This window comes from Lycorma delicatula, chromosome 5, assembly GCF_047948215.1.
Source record: "Lycorma delicatula isolate Av1 chromosome 5, ASM4794821v1, whole genome shotgun sequence".
Classification (NCBI taxonomy): Eukaryota; Metazoa; Arthropoda; class Insecta; order Hemiptera; family Fulgoridae; genus Lycorma; species Lycorma delicatula.
The window spans coordinates 154,967,920-154,987,264 of NC_134459.1; the positions used below are offsets into that span (position 1 = coordinate 154,967,920).

General features: G+C 31.3%; 2 protein-coding genes across 4 annotated transcripts in view; one reads left to right on the forward strand and one right to left on the reverse strand.

Annotated features, from left to right (window-relative positions):
- Nucleotides 1–1,678: 1,678 nt before the first annotated feature.
- The window catches only part of LOC142325508 (triacylglycerol hydrolase DDHD2-like), a 182,505-nt gene continuing 164,838 nt past the window's right edge, over nucleotides 1,679–19,345 (forward strand). Inside the window, exon 1 of one of the 2 annotated variants that reach the window (XM_075367360.1) lies at nucleotides 1,679–2,039. In XM_075367360.1, coding sequence (XP_075223475.1) covers nucleotides 1,892–2,039 — 148 coding nt within the window. In that variant the 5' untranslated portion in view covers nucleotides 1,679–1,891. The remainder of the gene's footprint in view (nucleotides 2,040–19,345) is intronic. The other variant, XM_075367361.1, reaches the window with a different exon arrangement.
- Nucleotides 17,085–19,345, reverse strand: part of LOC142325509 (uncharacterized) — a 102,231-nt gene continuing 99,970 nt past the window's right edge. For both annotated transcript variants that reach the window (XM_075367364.1, XM_075367363.1), the window contains one exon: nucleotides 17,085–17,547. In XM_075367364.1, the coding sequence (XP_075223479.1) occupies nucleotides 17,411–17,547 (137 nt within the window). In that variant the 3' untranslated portion in view covers nucleotides 17,085–17,410. The remainder of the gene's footprint in view (nucleotides 17,548–19,345) is intronic.

Genomic DNA, 19,345 nt, shown 5'->3' on the forward strand with positions numbered 1-19,345 from the left:
AAAGAAAAAAACAGTATTTAGAAAGATGACAAGCATTCAAAAGTCAATAATCTTGGCTTATGTTGTTGCTGTGTTCCTCTTGCTGATTGTAATTATACAAAAAAGTCGCTTTATGGTAGTTTTTGACTTGTAAAGATTTTAATATGAAAAATCAAAAAATTGCATATTCTTGTAGCGGTGAGGATAATGTTTTGAATTTGTATCAATACTTCTTATGTTTACATTAGAAATATTTAAGGGTATTTAAATGAGGTTAGCAAATGTTAGGTTATGTGGATATATACAAAGTTGAGTACCTGGACTGTTACCTAACCTAACCTTAACTCAAATTTTACTTTAGCATCATGTTTCTAAATATAGAAAAAATGTTGTCATTCGAAGAGTTATTTCTTATAAATCACTTAGAGAAATAATTGTGTTACAAATTATATGAAGAAAACGTATGTGTAGAAATTTAAGAAATGATGTATAGAACACCATTTTTTATCAGTTTAATTGATAGTGCAGTTCATTATTTTATAACTTCATTAATAAATAAAAGATTTATTTTCAAGAGCTTTATTTAATTTTTGAAAATAATATTTAGCAATTTTTTATAATAATGTTTCAATATGGTGGTCATATTAAAAAAAAAAATATTTATTTTTACTCTCGAAGATAAGTTTATAAATATTCTGTTTAATTTCACTAATAACAGGTTGGATTGTGAAGTAAAGAACATTTTTTATTATACTGCAAGTTACAGTCACTTCAGATTAACAGAATTTAGCAAAAATCTTGGTGTCTATACATTTGTTTTGCTGTAGAATTCTGAGTTATTGTTTTCTATTTCTGGGTGGAAGACGGTACATACAATGTAATACATTGCTTCCTGCTGATAGGAGTAAATTCATTTATTGCTTTATGTCATTTGGACAATCGGCAATGTTAATGGTTGATATACGTGAACTGACAATCAGTTTACCCTCTTTTAACTGGAGTGATGTTCATTATGCAGATTGTGGTAGTAGTAGTGATAAGTAAAGAAAAGCTATCCTTTGTAAAGAAAATATGACATGCACTATGGTAGGTTTACGTGCACGATTGTATTTAGCTCAGTGAAGAAAAAAATTAAACTCCTTAAATTTTATTATAAGCTTGATATGTTATGCTTGGTTATGGCTATGCAGTATATCTAGTGAGGTGGAAAATGATTAAGAATACTAAAATTATGTACTGATTTTCGTAAGACCTATTTACTTTAGTTGCTCATACTTCCATAATTGAAATTGCATAAGAGAATTTTGTGAAAAATCATTTAAGTTATGTATGTATTAGGCAAAGGTTTGATATGTCTGATTGTTTATCTTATAGAGTATATCGCGGGACGTGGCACTAGTCAATTTATGGATATGAAAACATATTTTTATAATTCTATCAAATTTATGCATAAGTTATAAATTTGGTATTTAATGTTTATAAAATTGAACTAAATCACATTGCCGTAAACCTATCTGTTTATTACTACGGTAACCTGTAATTTCTTTCTCTAATTACTATAACGAAATTATTTTTTCACACCGTGAATAATATATAAATTTTTATTTATGATGAATTCCAGAACTTCCTGTCTGACTTATTGCTCTTAAATTAAATTTTAAGTGCCTCTGAAGTTAAGTAGCCGCCGAACAGCTGATGTGTTTAAAACGGTACGCTCATAAACATTTGTTAGTGGTAACACCGCTTTAGAGTTAGGTTATTTGGTCATTTCGTCGTGAACATTTAATAATTTTACACTAACTTTACTGAGACTGAATTGTGATTTGTTTTACAAAGTTTATTTTTTAAAAATACCTGAGAAGAATATTGTAAAACTGTAAAATTTAACAAGCAGTTACTTCGTAGTATTAAAATGGCTGACGGGAATAGGAATGACACGTTTAAATCTCAAAAAAATCCACTGTTAACTGGTGCGGCTTTAAATTATCCGTTTGAAAATATTGCAAGTAGTGCTTTATTGGTTCCTCAGCCTCACAGCGACCCAACTTCGATGCCGAGTGGTAAGTTTTAAGTATTAAGTGTAAATTCATGTTAGTCCATATGTTTTCCAGCTGGAAAGTTAAGTTCTTTTTATGCAATTTAATTGCTATGCTCGTTAATAACCAATTTATTAAGTATATTATTACCTTATGAATGCTATAAATATCTTCTTACTTTATGACAATCCATAATAAATATGAATCGGTGCGTTGATTTCGCCAAATGGTGTAACCTAATTTCTGTAAGACATTAATTCATAAAAATTTGCATCTTTGAATTGTATTTGAGAAGATTGTTTATTGATCCAACGAATTCTTATTTTGTGTTTATTTGTGTTACTTAAATTTTTGCCATGCTTTGTATGATGAAATGGTCTGGCAATTATGCTTAGGCTACTGATGAAAGTCAGATTATTTAATTGATAGGAAGTTGAATTTTTATAATGCATTCTACTAAGAAGGATTAGTCAGGTGCATATTTCACAATCAAAGAATAAAAATTTTAAAAAGTTAATTTTTAAGAACTTCTCAAAATCTATTTATTTCACAAAATGCTTAAAAGAAAACGATTGTTTTTTTATGATTTCATGCATGTTCTTTATTATTTTGTAATGTGAACTAATTGCAAATAACTTGTGGTATTATCTTTTGAGCCTGTTATGATTTAATTTGAGTGATGAAGATACACATTTATTTGTTAGCATTTTGTCTCTCTGCCCTTACATTTAATTTTGCTGTTTTACGACTGAATATTAACAAATATTTTAGGTTGTTTTTTACTTTGCTCTTTATTGTAATTTTGTTAACAAGTATTTGATAATATTGCATTAAAACATGTACGTAGCTTTGTCAAATAGATGTAATAAAGCCACATTCGTTAACTTGCCTTCATTTTCTCCAAGGAAAAACAAAACTTAATATTCTATTATATCACAACTGTTACTTATGTAGCATATGATGATCATCACATTCATATGCTTACACAGGTTTTGCTTATATGGTTATATGGTTTAAGTGTGCATGGGTTTATTATTATTATTATTTTTTATAATCATACAGTGTGGTTACATTACATAGATTGTTAAAATTCTCAGTATTAAACATACAATAATTTTATCAGTGAATGTTTTATAATATCAGATAGAAAATGTTCCTATATTTAAATACTAATCTCCCCATTTAGATAGTCAGTAAGTAGATACATTCAGAGTAAAGCTGCCCAAAGAATATGTAGCTGCATTACTATTGCTCTTAGCATGGATCTGCATTACTGGCCATTGTCTACCTTACCAACAACAAAGTTAAAGAATTATTTATCAGACTGGAGCCTTACATTTCGTAGCTTTTCTTTGGTTGTATCTGAAAACCCCTCTTTTAAAGTTTGATAAAAAGATAACCAAAATTAATAAAATTAAAAATTCCAAATTGTGATGTAATTTGAAAAGTTAATAATTTTCTGAAATTTGTGATGAAGTTGGGCTAAATGTAATATTTGATTTGATGGTAAACTTAATTTAATTCAATCCATTTTTATAAAATTATTTATTGTTCACTTTTAGACATTTATCATCAATATAAAAATAATAAAAAGGGGTTTGGGTTTATTCATTTACTCTAACATTTTTTTCCATTTATTACTTTTAACATTGTAGTAATTATCATTTTGATGTCTTAATTTGTGTTGCTCCTCTTTAATCATAAGTTTAACTGGATACTGTTGTATTAAAACTATATACTAGTAATAACCACAAACTAAGAATATAACTTAGAACTAAATAATAACTAAGAGAACTACAAATTAATTACTGTTTACTTAAAGTAAAAATCTCTAACATATGCATTATGGATGTTTTGATAGTTAAATTTATTATCAGTTGTTTGAAAGGGAATATTTTTTTGTTATGATTTCATGCATGTTTTTTATTATCTTGTAATGTGAAATAATTGAAAATAACTTGTATTACCTTTGAGCTGTTATGTGTTGTTTAAGCGAAGAAGATGCACATTTATTTATTAGCATTTTGTCATTCTGCTCGTAAATTTAATTATGCTGTTTTATCACTGAATATTAACAAATAAAAAGATATTTTAGGTTGTTTTCTGCTTTGCTCTTTATTTTAATTGTGTTAACAAGTATTGGATAATATTGCACTAAAGCATGCATGTAGCTTTATCAAATAGATGTAATAAAGCCACATTCATCAGCTTCCAACCTACCAAGAAGTGAATCAGTACTTATAAAATTGTGTAATGTTATACAAATTCAACCTCAATGTGGTCAGCCAAAGTTTATAGGAAAATGTCAGTTTACACAACTAACTTTCCCAAAGTGGCTACCCAAATCCTGTTTTGACTTCGCATATGTATAATTAGATAATGTAAAAGTTTATTTTGAAAAAAAGATTTGTAATAAAATCTTTCAATTATCTCTAAAATATTTCGTCTTTTTAAACTAAACAAGACAAACCTTGTATAACTTATGATAGAACAATTTGCCAAAAATATTTTAAAGAAAATTCTAACAGGTTGTTAAATGTTGGTCCTGTATCATTATTATTAAAAACTCATTTTCTGTATCTTATTAATTATAAGTTTCCCAACTCTTTAATTTCAGTCAAAAAATGTAGAAAAAACTTCTAAAAGGAGGTTGTAATAATTTTTATCAATGCGCATTTCTCTTTAATATTTTCAATGAATGCTTTAATTTTAATGATTTATGTAGTAACTTTTCTCTAGTACGAAAATGGAAGGTTTTTTTGAAAATACCTTAATCTTGGTTGTTAGCTTGTAGTATTTAGCCATTCTGATAATTAAAGAATTTTTATGTGTGTTTTTACTTTTGATTTATTTAAATTTGTATAAAATTAAGACACTGGCTGCAAAAGGTCAGATTAAAAAGAAGTTTTCCATTTGCTTTTTAATGATATTTTTTAAGTCTAGTATTGGTATGTTTATTTTTAAATCTTTAATTTAAAATTAATTTATTTTTAGGTAATTTTCCAAGCTATATGGATTTCTAACATATTTCCAAGGTCACAGCTTATTTTTCTATTTTTCCATACTTATAACTGATCAAATGTCTTTTATTTTTGTGTTTTTTTATTCTTTTTTAATTAACACATCCCAAACTAGATCTATATTGTCTTTATAAATTAGTAAGTTTGTAGAAGCCTATTTTCTCTACATGATTAGATTTTTTTATGGTATTTCTTAAATAGTGACAAATTCCTTATATGTAGCCATAATGAATTAAAGATATAGTGTGTACAATAAAAATAAAACTTGCTTGCATGAGGCAGACAGTCGCTGATCAGAGCATTATATCACCTTTTTATCATAACATTAGGCTCATTCAGAAATCGAGCTTTCTGCAATACAGTGTTATTCATAAATAGCAAAAATTCTTTGTTTTGTATATATATTTTCATAAGTCCTAGTGATTATACAGATTTTGTTCTTGCTGTATATGGTCTTTCTCCTCTTTTATTTGAAGACAAGATTGTTCTGAAGCCTAAGGAATTTGTTTTATAGATCCTTTTCTATATTATTTCAATGTTATCTATGGTAAAAATCATTGAACTCTGATAATTCTCTGATAAACTTCATTTTTTATTTATTAAATTGCAAATTAAGTGACTCAAAGTGTTTGGTTGACTTGAAAATCTAATTGCATAAGATGAACCTAAATAAGAAATAAGTAAAAATTCATATTGATGATAAGCATTAAAGACACAATACACATACATTATTCTGCACCTTACCAAACATTCAAAAAATGTTGGAATTAACTTTTAGCTTTAACTGTGTTTTTTTCCAGATTAGCTTTGATCTGTACAGGATGTTGCTCGTTACTATTTTGTTTATAATAACTGTTCATGAATAGGAAACCATTTTGATTCATACATAAACCTATTTTATTCATCTGTTAAAAATCTAAATTGATAGATTGGATCGTCAACTACTTAAAAATTTGTATTTCTTTCTTGATTGGAATACTGGTAGTAAAATAAAAATAGCCAAAAACTTCATCAATTTATAAAATCTCATTTTTGAAATTTTATCAACATTATTTTTAATATAGAAAGATTGTGGTAATCTTTCTTACTAAAAATTTATTCATTTTTTTAGTATGTATTTTGCCTAATTGAAAAAATGGAATATTTACTTAATGATTTAGTAAAACTAATCATCATTAAAATGAAGTAAATGTATTGTGTTGATTGAATATGCATTTGAAGAATTTTTTATTTATACAATGTATAAAATATTTTTTGAACAAAGCCAAAGTAACGTGAAGTGAACAATTCGACGACAAATCTGTTGTATTTCACTTGCTCCAACTGAGCTAATAACCAATATTTAGATTCTATTTCATTTAAAAATTCGAGTTGAAAGCCACTGCTTATCAGAGTTTTCAAAACTGACACTGGTTTAATTGAGGTAAAATGGGTTGTACAATACAGCAGAGAATATGCATTGTTTCTCAATACATTAGATTTGTCAGTTTCGCTCAGACCCAGAATCCTTTCACAGAAAAGTATGGTTTGGATGCACAAAACAAGTCCTCCATCTAGCGGCCGTACGACAAATTTCAAGAGGAAGGGAATGCGGCAGTGTAACCAAAAGTGGTCGACCGAAAGCGCTAACTCCAGAAAAGTTGATCGACGTGGAAGCTACATATTCTGTTAGTCCCAAGAAGTATGCGAGACACCTATCAAGCCAGTATGGTCTCTCCGTCGGTAATGCCTACACGGCATCGCGCAAATGTTTAAAGATGCATCCGTACAGAATTCGTGATGTTCACAAGTTGTTAAAAGCTTTTTATCAGCGGTTCATGTCATTTGTAACGCCAAATAGGGAAAAACTCGATCGGTTTCGGTCTAACGAGGCGTGGTTCCACCTTGATGGATACGTGAATGCACGAAATTCACGTATTTGGTGTACGGAAAATCCACATCAGATGTCTCTTCTGCACGGACAAAAAGTGGATGTTTGATGTGCAATTTCACGTAGACGAATTTTAATGACTTTTTTTATGGCACAGTGAACAGTGAGCACTACATGCTGATGGTGCAACAATTTGTAAACACTAATCCTAAAAACCGGCTAGAGTACATGTGATTTCAACAGGACAATGCCACGGCTCATACAGCCAACAACATTATGACTTTCATGGATCAGTGTTTACATGGACAAGTGATTTCGAGGGGGTTGTGGCTCCTCGGTTTCCTGATTATCCCCTTCTGACTTTTTCTTGTGGGGATACCTTGAGGATACTGCTTGCAAAACTCATCCTCACATAATTCCTTAACTGCAGAACGAAATTGAACAATGTGTCGCTGAAATTCCTCAGCAAACGTTACAACATGTATTTAAGAGCATCCAACATCGTATCCAATTATATGAAAACGCGTAATGTAGACCGATTTCAACAATTATTTTAATTTACTCATTTTCCCACAAGGTTTCGTCACTTTTCGAACACTTGGTATACGTATTTTAGATGCAGTAAGTTAAATTGATTTTTTTTTAATGCTACCTAAGGATATTTATAGAAATTCCCAAGTACGAGGTGTGTGAGAAAAGTAATGAGACTGACTTTTTACTTACCAAAGTTTTTATTTTTTTCAAACAATATTTTATCCCCTTCAAAGTAGTTTCCTTGGGCAGCTATACACTGGCGGAGTCGTTCCCATTCCTGGAAGCAGCGCTGGAAGGCTTCAACTGGTAGGGCTTTTAACTGGTCGGTCACAGTCTTTTGAATGTTCTCCAGAGTTCCAAAATGACGTCCTTTTAAGAAGACACGTTTCAATTTCGGGAAAAGGAAAAAGTCACAAGGATTCAAATCAGGTGAATTAGGTAGGGGGGTTGAGGAACCGTAGGAATGCGTTTTGAGGTCAGAAATTACGCGATGGAAATGGCCGTGTGACACGGGGTATTGTCATGATGAAGCATCCACTTGTCTGCAATGTCTGGTCTCACGCGAATCACTCTTTTCCTGATCCTTTCAAGGACACCTTTGTAAAACACTTGGTTGACAGTTTGTCCTGGAGGAACAAATTCTTTATGCGCGATACCCCTTCTGTCAAAAAAGCAAATCAGCATGGCTTTGATCTTTGGTTTGCTTATTCGACATTTTTTCGGTCGAGGAGATGAAGAAATGTGCTACTCTTCGATTTGCCGCTTTGTTTCAGTATCGTACTCAGATATCCAGGATTGATCACTGTGATCACACGATTGAAGAATTCTTGGTCATTGTCGATCCTCACAAGAAGATCAACGCACACGTTTCTTCGATTGTCCTTCTGTTCCGTTGTGAGGTTTTTCGGCACCAATTTCGCATGTCCAAATCGTCTGTCAAAATTTGATGTACGGTGAAAGTATTGAAATTTAACTGTTCGCTCATGATTCTTGTTAAATGACGGTTTGATCTCACAAGAACCCTCACACGCTCAACGTTTTCGTCAGATTTTGAAGTTGAAGGTCTCCCTGGCGTGGTCGGTCTTCAACCTTCCAAAAATAATTTGTCCCAGCGGAAAACTTGTGCTCTTGATAAGCAATGTTCCCCATAGGCCTGTTTCAACTTTTCAAAGGCCACACTCGCGGATTCCCCAAGTTTATTTAACACAAAACTTGATTGCACAACGTTGCTCTAAATTACGACGCTCCATTTTCGTAACGCACAACAAAAACACAAATTCACTGGTGGCGCTGTCAAAAATGATGTGTTGGCTGAACGGAGTTGAAACTCGTAGTGAGCATGTGGAAGGGATGAACAAACCGGTCTAGCACAGACCGGTGGACACAGTGTTGCCGTCAGATCGCTCGCAGTGTTACCAGTCTCATTACTTTTCTCACACACCAGGTATGTTTTGTAAGAATATAATTTAAATTTCGGTGTCGTGAATGTGTACCGAATGTACATTATGATTCTCATTTATCTTATTCTGACAGTTTATAAACATCTAGTTTTACTTTTCTTTTTTAGTACCACCAAATGAAAATGAGATCATTTTTAAATCCATGAATCGTTTTTATGTCCATATTGGAATTTAAAATAAAAAATGGAACAATTCATGTACTTCTTTCACACCGTTTATACAAATAAACGGCGCTAATTGAGGTTCGGTCGTCTGATTTGTTCCGTGTCGCCGACATTTCTATTGCTTTTCATGTAGAGTTGAAAAATACTTTTTCTTTTTATGTAAATAGAAAATGAGATTGTTTTAATGGTACGTAAAAGAATTGCATTTGTCTCAAAGCTTTGTAAAATACTTTGCTACTTTATACGAATTTTGCAATTTTTTTTTTTACAAAGTATTAATTTAATGCCCCCCGAACATTCTCTTTTTTTCAAGAACAAGTCGGACAGTATTTTTTGGCAGAATTAATTGTATGCTAATTTTTATTATTATTTTTTTTTAATCGTTACTTCCCATAATCCGTTATCAATATTTTTTCTTTAAATTGTTGAACGATCAAAATTTTCCATATTAGATGACTGAACCTTAATTAGCGTGATTTGTAAATTTCACTTTGTTAAAGAAGGCAATTCTGTTTATGCTTAAAGAGTCACTTCTACCTATAAAAAAAGAAAAACCGGATAAATCTTAAAACCTTTCAGAATAAACGAAATACTATCGAATCGTTTAGACAATGTACACATATCACGTGATCAATATTAAAAGTTGGGTTAAAAAAAATCGCTTATTTTTTGTATTGCAAATGTAATAACCCTTTGTTATTTATGCTGTGAAACCCTATTATACAGTACAATAGAATTACTATAGAATAAGAAGAAGCTCGATTTGATAAGAAAATAGAATAATAATGTTCGAACACGTCAATCGACCAAATTTCGAATAACAAAGTTAAAAAATTTACTCTTAATTTGTTACAAATGCCAAATTCTCTTACATTAATATAAAAGTCTAATTTTCATGTGTTTTTTTTTTTTTAATAACGTTCAAGCATATGCCTTTCAATTTTTAGTAAGTGAAATACAATCAACACTTTGCCGATGCAGTCACATGAATTAATTTTATCGTCGTGCTTTGAAAAAAATCACTTGTACTTTATCATCAACATAATCCTCTTGGATAAAGACAATGCCATTTTTATTGATCGCATAATAATATTCCCTAACAAGTCGGAAAATTGAATTACTATGGAATTGGCCTCAACATGTTGTTTATCGTAATAGACGTGATTTTTAAAAATCATTGTATTTTGCTATAAATATTGATCTGTTTTATCCGACAATAAAGTGGAGTTTTATTTTCCTGTAAATACAAATAATATTACCTGTTAATAACTTAAACATTTTTAGAAATTTTTTTTGAGATGTTATAAAAGTGAAGAAAAATTATATTAAAAATATAAACCGAAGAAGCTAAAATCTGCATTCTAGCAACTTAATTAGCTTTATGTAGTCTGTAAAATAGTGTGATAAAAATATTTAGAGTACTACTTCTCATTATAAAAACACAGAGTAGCATATGCACAAAATTGAAATAAAGGCAGCTTAACCGTAAATTAGTTAATGAAGCAAGAAATTTTTCTTAATTGGGATTCATGGGAAATGAGGTTATACGTATAAAAGTGAAATGAAAACAAAATAATGTATTAAATGTAGCAAAACCATTTAACAAACTTATTGTTCAGAAAAAACCAAACTTAATTATATGAGTAAACAAATATAGTATTTTTAAGTAAGATATTAAAAGATTCATGTTTTCACATACGTTTTGCTCTGCTAGTGAATTCCACTTTAGATGCAGTGTTGCCGCTGTGGCTTTCATCTAGAATTTCACTTCACATTCTTCCTCTATTGTCACCGTCTATCAGAGGTAAAGGGTTCGACGGCACATGGCACTTAAACCTCTAGTAGCCCTGAGAAGGACCGTTTTTGTCGTTAGCTCTGGAAGCTGGTCTCCGGCGAAGTAGACTTGGCTGTAGTCGGGGAGTTGAAGCTCGTCCATTGAAATCAGACTGGGCTTCCCCTCAGCGGCAGTTGGGTCCTCACTACAGCGTGGCAGTGGTGGCCCCCAGAGCCCCGCAGTGTCGGGTCGGCGTCGGTTGTCCCGCCGGCGTGGCACGTTCGGTTCTCCCCGAACGATTTCACACTGGACAGGCTCCTGCTGCTGAGTCCGTCGGCCAGGGCGATTGAAGCTCGGCGAGCTGGAGCGGGAAGGTAGCGTCTACGGCCAGCGGCTGCCTCGGCGGGCCGGTCAGGCCTGCTACTCCGGCGGGAATGTTGGCATCCGCAGGGAGGTCCCACGTTGAGGCGGCCAGGGAACTTCTTCTTCTTGGTCTTCTCCAGGTAGTGGTTGACGATGAATTAAAAATTTATTCCTGTGAACGCTATTTTATTGGAGCCTGAGAGTGATGGGGCCGCTATGGTGGGAGAACTGCTAGGCGGTAGTTACGCTGGTATCAGCGCGTATGTATACTGTGCTCCCGCTAACATCTGAGCTGCTACCGTTGTCGTCCGCCGATATTAAATTAGTCATATATGTGGAAAGAGCTGAAGATCAACCAATGGCTCATTTTTCTGTCTGGCAAAGCTGACAGAACATTACTGTGATATCTGCACCATCCAGTTGTAGTAGTTGTTATTCATTTTGTTGATCTCAGCTCTTGTGGATGATTCTCACATTAAAAATACTTTAGTATATTTTATCTTTGTGACTTGTAGACAACTGGCAGAATTTTTTTATGATATCTTTCAGTACTGTTTAATATTTTTTTGAATTTAATTATTTTTAACATGATATGAGCCACTATTTTCAAAAATTGCATATTGTTAAATTTATGTTTGAATAGGAACGTTTTTGTTACGTTTATTTTAAAATCATCCTATTATTCATAACATATACTGTTGGTATTATTTTAAATAAATTTTTTTTTTTCTAAACCAGAACATCATAATATATTTTAAAGATTCATATCTTTATAAGATAAATTATAAATATTAAAAATTCTAAAATAAAAAATATATGATTAATTATGTTATTACTATTTATATTATAAAATATGTATTAATATATGTATTAAAACATAAATGATTAAAATGAAATAATGTTAAGGTAAATACATTAAATTTAAATAGTTACTACAAGGTAGTCTTACAGTAATTATTTAGTTACTACTAAAAGTTTGTATTTGAAGTATTAACCCACCGGGTTTGTCTAGTGGTGAACACATCTTCGCAAATCAGCTGATTTTGAAGTCGAGAATTCCAACGTTCAAATCCTAGGAAAGGCAGTTACTTTTATACGGATTTGAATACTAGATTATGGATACCGGTGTTCTTCGGTGGATGGGTTTCTCAATTAACCACACATCTCAAAAATGGTCAACCTGACACTGTACAAGAGTACACTTCATTTACACTCATACATATCATATTCATTCATCCTCTGAAGGAATAGCTGATGGTGATTGCCGGAGGCTAAACAGGAAAAAAGTAGTTACTACAAGATAATTTACAATTCAGAAGGCGACTTTGAAAATTATTTTGAGCGTACATTCATGTAATTGTTGATTGGAAGTGTATAAGCAGAACATTTGTGTTTTTTATTTTAATTAATATTATTTTAAATGAATTTGTGGGAAGATTTTTCAAATGATTCAGCAACTTATAAAAAATGGCAGTGGAAAGATAATAAAGGTATGTTCTCATGAGTTGAAGTATTGTGTTGAAGAAAACAGTTCTGTTGTTTGATTTGTTAAAGGTGAATATTATTATTTTTTTTACCATAAGTAACCATTCTTTTTAGCAGAAATTGCATTTTGAAATGAATTATTGATTCTATGTTTAATGATCAGTAAACTGTAATTATTATGTCGTTTGAATTAAAAATAACTTTCACTATGGCCCGTAAATGTTTTTTTGTATGAGTAATGATCTTTACTTACTGCAATAATTTTGCCCACCTGTGGTGAATAATAATGAGTAAGATGTAAACTAATTATGTACTGTAAAAATTACTACACACTTCATTACTTGTATTATATCTTGCTATAGCATAAAGTAGCCAGAACCAGTGCATCTTCCTTATTCTGATAAATAGTTAGTTTTTCACATCATTTTGGCTGCAGTCCAGTTGCATATGTTCTGTAAGAGATATCCTATTCTCTCCTTGATTTCTCTTGTTTAGTACAAGTTCTGGGTAGTTGTTAAAAAAAGATAACATTTACCATCATTTTGGTGCAGTATCAGATGTTCAGGATTGTATGGTTGTAGCCTAAACAAGATAGACAGTTATACAGCTCATAACACTGATAAGTAAAATGAATAGTTTTATCAGTGACAGATAGAAGCTTACAAGATACGAGTATCTTGTAACACTCCTGTGGAAATGCTAATAGTGGTTAATGGGGAATTGTAATACGCAAAAATTACATGCATTAAGAAAATACTGCAACCAACATGTTATAAAAGTAGCTAATGGTGTGAAGCTCAAGTGGCATAATGACCAGATGCTGACAAAAGTACAGATAGCAGAAAATAAATGTGAAATCAGTCCTTTATGCAGGACTTATGAATCTTAATTGAAGAATGTTAGTGTTGAAACACATGTTTGTAATTCATTTCAAATTTTTGTCTGCCAAGAGTTTTAGGAAAGTTGATCAATCAGACATTGTTGTATGTCAGAGAGGTTGTTAATGAAACAATTTTTTTCAAATTATTTGTAATTAAATAATTTTGTTGAATCATAAAAAAACAGAGTGATTATAAAAGATTAATTTTATATTAATATTATTATGTTCATACGACAGACAGTAAACCACACCAGAAATATACCCAACTATAGGCAGGACAAGACAAACTTGTTCAATCATATGCCTAAAACAGTGATATATTTCTTTAATAGTGTCATACATTTTCAGATAAAATATGCAGTAAGTATACCTTTACCGAAATTTCAACTGAGTTATGAACATTGCTAACCAGCCAGTAGTGCTAATCGTTTATTTGCACAATAAGTTTATCATTCTGTTAGCTCTTACCACTGTTACAGATTTGGTTATTAAACATCTTTTGAATAAATTGGTGGATCCTTGGTAAAAATCGTAAATGCAAAAGGAAACCAATATTCTGTTAAAGAATCAAAGAAAAGTGAAAAAATTTTATGAGTAACGTAAAAAAAATTAAACAAAAGTAATAAAATGTATCAGAAACATGGATATTGAGAAAATAAGTTGTTAAATATTTTAAATGATAGGAGAATAGGTGTTGTAATTTGTTATTAAAAATAAATGTTAAAATTTCAAGTAGATTTAATAAGGAAAATAACAAAAGCTAACTGGAACAAGCTGTAGAACTATTCATAAGGTATATTTGAACCCATCTTTTCTTATTTACTTCAGAAAGCTTTTTAGAAATTTCATTTCTGTTGCTTGTATCTTCTTATTCTAACACATGTTTCTGATTATGATGAGGTCTTCAGAATTCTTTGACATTATATACATATACATATACATATATATATATATATATATATATATATTTCATTGTAGAAATTTTGTTCCTGGGGGAAAATAACATTTTCTTGGGCTTGATGTTCCTATACACCTGCAAGGAAATATTTTAAGCATTATGTACTACATTTCATTTACTATAATCCTCCAGTACCTCCAAATAGAGTAATTAAAAAAAAATTTCAATTCAGATCCTTAGATCTTCAGTCTTGAATTTTAATTGTAACACTGTATATTAATTAAGTACTCACTGAAGAAAAAAATTGTTAGCATTTAATAATTTTTGTCTCTGGATTGAGTGTAGGACTTTTTTTAGTTGAAGATTTTAAATGTAAAAGAGTATAGGTAGTGTAGGAGTTTGAAATTTCTCTTAAAATTATACAAATTTAAGTAGATTGTAATTTTTAAAAACTATTTAATTACTCATCCAATTATGTTTAAATTTTAATTTGTAATTATAATGTTTTTCAAGTTGGTTTTGTTATTGTTTTTATTATCATTATTGTTAAAAATATCAAATAACAATTCTAAATTATAAGGGTCATTCAGTAATTAAACAGACAAACATTTTTAGTGAAGGAAACTCTTAATGCAGGCAATTGAAACATTTATAAGTGTTAGTTGACAACCTTGCGAAGAGTGTTAGTCAGTTGTTCAATGAATACTTACGTAAACATAACCTCTATGCCATCTTAGTTAAGATGGCATGTCTGTTCAAAGAAAGTACTTTTGAGAACAATGTTCTGTGATGTGATTTTTGCTTTTGGAAAGTGTACAATCATCAGAAATATTCTATTGGATGAACAAACAATAAGGCAGTAGTTGCATAAACTGTGCTAGTTTTTATGGGTGAGTGGAAGAGTTTAAAAGTGATTGATGAGCACCGCTCTGGGTATCCAGTAAAAGTGTCGACCTCGTCCTTAGATTCTCTTATTGATTCATTTATCCAAGAAGACCGACGACTTACAGTTGAAAAAATTGCTGGAAAATGTAGAGTAAGTGTTGGCACAACTCATTGCATCATTCAAAACAAAGCAAAGTACCAGTAGACTTGTGCATGGTGGGTTCTCAGAGAGCTTACCGTTCTTTACAAAGCCGAGAGATTTCGCATTTGCACTGAACTCAAAAATTGTTTCAATAATGACGATGATGCATTTTTGGACAGGATATTAACCTGTGTTGAAACTTGGGTACATCATTTTAAACCGGAGTCCTTGTGTCAAATCATGCAGTGGAAACACCATGAATCGCCTGTCCATAAGAAGTTCAAAATGCAATCATCGGCTGGTAAGGTCATGTTAACCAACTTTTGGAGTGTCCATGGTCCAATTTTCTGTGATTATTTGAAGGATTAATGTGCTATCAATAGCCTATACTACTCAGCCATGATTGAGAACAAAGTCAAGCCCACGTTGAAGCGAAATATCCAGGATGGCTGAGGAAAGGTGTGCTTCTTCTTCAAGACAGCGCTCGTCTTCATACAGCACAACTGATGCCGTAAATTATTGGTGAAGTGGGAGGTCTTATCTCATCCTCCTTACAGCTCTGACCTTGCCCCTTCAGATTTTTATCTGTTTGATCTGATGACAGAAGCTTTACGTGCCATCAAGTTCAACGACAATGAAGAGATAAAGAAAAAATTGCAAAACTGGCTTTGAGATCAAGGTAAAGAATTCTTTGTTGAGGGGATAAGAAGACTCATAAAAAGATGGGACAAGTGCAAAGAAATTGGTGGGGATTATGTGGAAAAGTAGACAAAAAAATTGTATATATGTAATAAATCATTTTTGCTGTACAGCTATTTGTCTGTTTAATTATTGAATAACCCTTGTATTTTCTATGATTACTAATTTGTGCTTTTCAAAAATTACATGTTGGGAGAAAGATTTTTTGAATATCTATTTGTTTCACCTATGATTTCCTCACACACACACACACACACACACAGACATATATGTAAATATTTTTTATGGTTATTGATAAGTTACGATTGTATTTTTAAATATACTTATTCTAATATAATTATCTTCCTTAGGTTCTTATGATAAAGAACAAATAGGAGGTTCTTGTTACATCTCAAATCCATTAAATGCTGTTAAAAAATTTTAGATTGAAATCCTTTGGCTGCAAGAAGAGATATGCTGTATGTGACATAGTAAAGAACAGTTGGGAAAGAGTCATAAAGCATTAACTAATGAGAAGTTTCTCAAAATGACAAATTAGGAACAAATTGAAGTTTTCAGATAAAGAGTATCAAAAGTGGAGATGAATTGGTCACACCCTTCAAGAGAATAAAAAAAAAAATATGCCCATGAAAAGACGCAATATTCCCAGACAAGGGCAAGAATCCCCAGGCTCTTAGATGGAATGGGGCAAGCCATGGAATTGCACACAAAAGAACACTAAACAAAGAGGTGTATAAAAAGAATAAATCATGGAGGGGCTGCATAATTAGTTGTAAAAAAATACTGCCAGATGTTATTGCTTCATGGGAAGGCCCTATGTCACAAGTAGGAATCAACAGGAAAAAGTCACGATTAAGATACTGGATGTTAAAAAATAATCGTAACAGTGTTATTTTTAAACTAATAACATTTTAATAAACAAAAATTAAATATAATTTATATCTACATATATCTGTAATAATGTTAAATTTACCATTACAGTTGTAATTAATGATATACAATTATGTACAACTGAAAACAAAGTTTTATTGGCAAATACAGTAGACTTTTTTAAATTATTAAACTTTTCTGTAATTTACTGTTTCAGTATAATTTACTCTGAATTACACATTTAGATATGAAAATTCTGATATTCATTTAATTACTTGTATGAAGTCTTTATTCTTTGGTACATATTGTTATGGTAATTCTAATGGAGTTATTCACTTCAGTGAAAATTTCTTAATGATGCATGAGGAAATTTCTGTTTCGTCTTCTACGTAAACATACAACTATTAGAATTATTAACAGTAGCAGAATTAATATTCCTAATACTGCTCCAAGAACTATTGCAGTTATTTCACCAGCTGTCAGCCACACTGTTAACAAACATAAGAAAATGTTTAGTACACATTAAAATTACAAATATTATAAATTTAATTTGCTTTTTATTTTTTAATGCAATAATACTTGTATTTTATGTAAGCTTGTGTGTTTTTATACTGAGCAAAGCTTGTTAAATTGTTTAAATGGTTTCCTTTGTGAAAACTGGTCATTTAAAAAAAAGGTGGATGTATTTTGCATGCTAATAACCACTACATTAAAGGAAGTAAAATTGAGTGTTAATATACATTCAGTTTTATTCTTTATATTGTTGTATTCTTTGTAATTATTATTTGTTTTATTATAAAAGCTTTACTCCTGCATATTATTACATATTTGATATTATATCATTAAACAGATCTCTACATTGTATATTTTACCGTATTTTTTGGTGTATAAGACGCACCCAAAAAATTTAATACTATTTTTTGGAAAAAACCTAAAATTTAAAGTATGATTTAAAAAAAAAATTGATTAGTTTTCTCGTTGTTGAATCACATATTTTTTTTTTTTTTTTGTCTTCAGTCATTTGACTGGTTTGATGCAGCTCTCCAAGATTCCCTATCTAGTGCTAGTCGTTTCATTTCAGTATACCCTCTACATCCTACATCCCCAACAATTTGTTTTACATACTCCAAACGTGGCCTGCCTACACAATTTTTCCCTTCTACCTGTCCTTCCAATATTAAAGCGACTATTCCAGGATGCCTTAGTATGTGGCCTATAAGTCTGTCTCTTCTTTTAACTATATTTTTCCAAATGCTTCTTTCTTCATCTATTTGCCGCAATACCTCTTCATTTGTCACTTTATCCACCCATCTGATTTTTAACATTCTCCTATAGCACCACATTTCAAAAACTTCTAATCTTTTCTTCTCAGATACTCCGATTGTCCAAGTTTCACTTCCATATAAAGCGACACTCCAAACATACACTTTCAAAAATCTTTTCCTGAGATTTAAATTAATTTTTGATGTAAACAAATTATATTTCTTACTGAAGGCTCGTTTAGCTTGTGCTATTCGGCATTTTATATCGCTCCTGCTTCGTCCATCTTTAGTAATTTTACTTCCCAAATAACAAAATTCTTCTACCTCCATAATCTTTTCTCCTCCTATTTTCACATTCAGTGGTCCATCTTTGTTATTTCTACTACATTTCATATCACATATTTATGAAATGAAATAATTTTGTCTTCGTATTCTTTGGCATTTTTTGACTGAGTTTTGTTTTTGTACGCATATAAAGTACGTTTCATGAAATGGTAACCCATGACGCACCATCTTTAAAATCTTCTCTGTTACGATTACAGGCTACTTTGATTGCACGTATACGAATCATTTTTGTTGAAATGGCAATGTCATATTGCCGATTTTCTTGCACCCAACTTTTAAAACTTCAGTCTCAAGTTCTGGCTATTTCGCAACTTTACCAAGTTCTGCACACTTTTCTTTATGCAAATTGAACACCTTCTGACCACGTCAAGTTCTAATCATTTTTTCTGTAAGCAGAGGTCCAGAATGTCTTTCAGCTTCCCTATTTTAGTGTTCTTCTGCATATTATACAACCTGCAATTTGTAACTTGAAGTGTAAGAATGTTGCCTACTTTTTTCCATCGTTGAAAACTATCAAACTAACACAAATTATTGCAACACGTCAACTCAGTAGTGATAAACGTCTGTACCTGATTACTCGGATAAGAGATTGCGCAACTTAAATTGGGACTCCTCATTCTGAGCCAATGACGTACTAGAAGTCACATGAAGGTCACGCATCAACTCAGTCGCATCATTC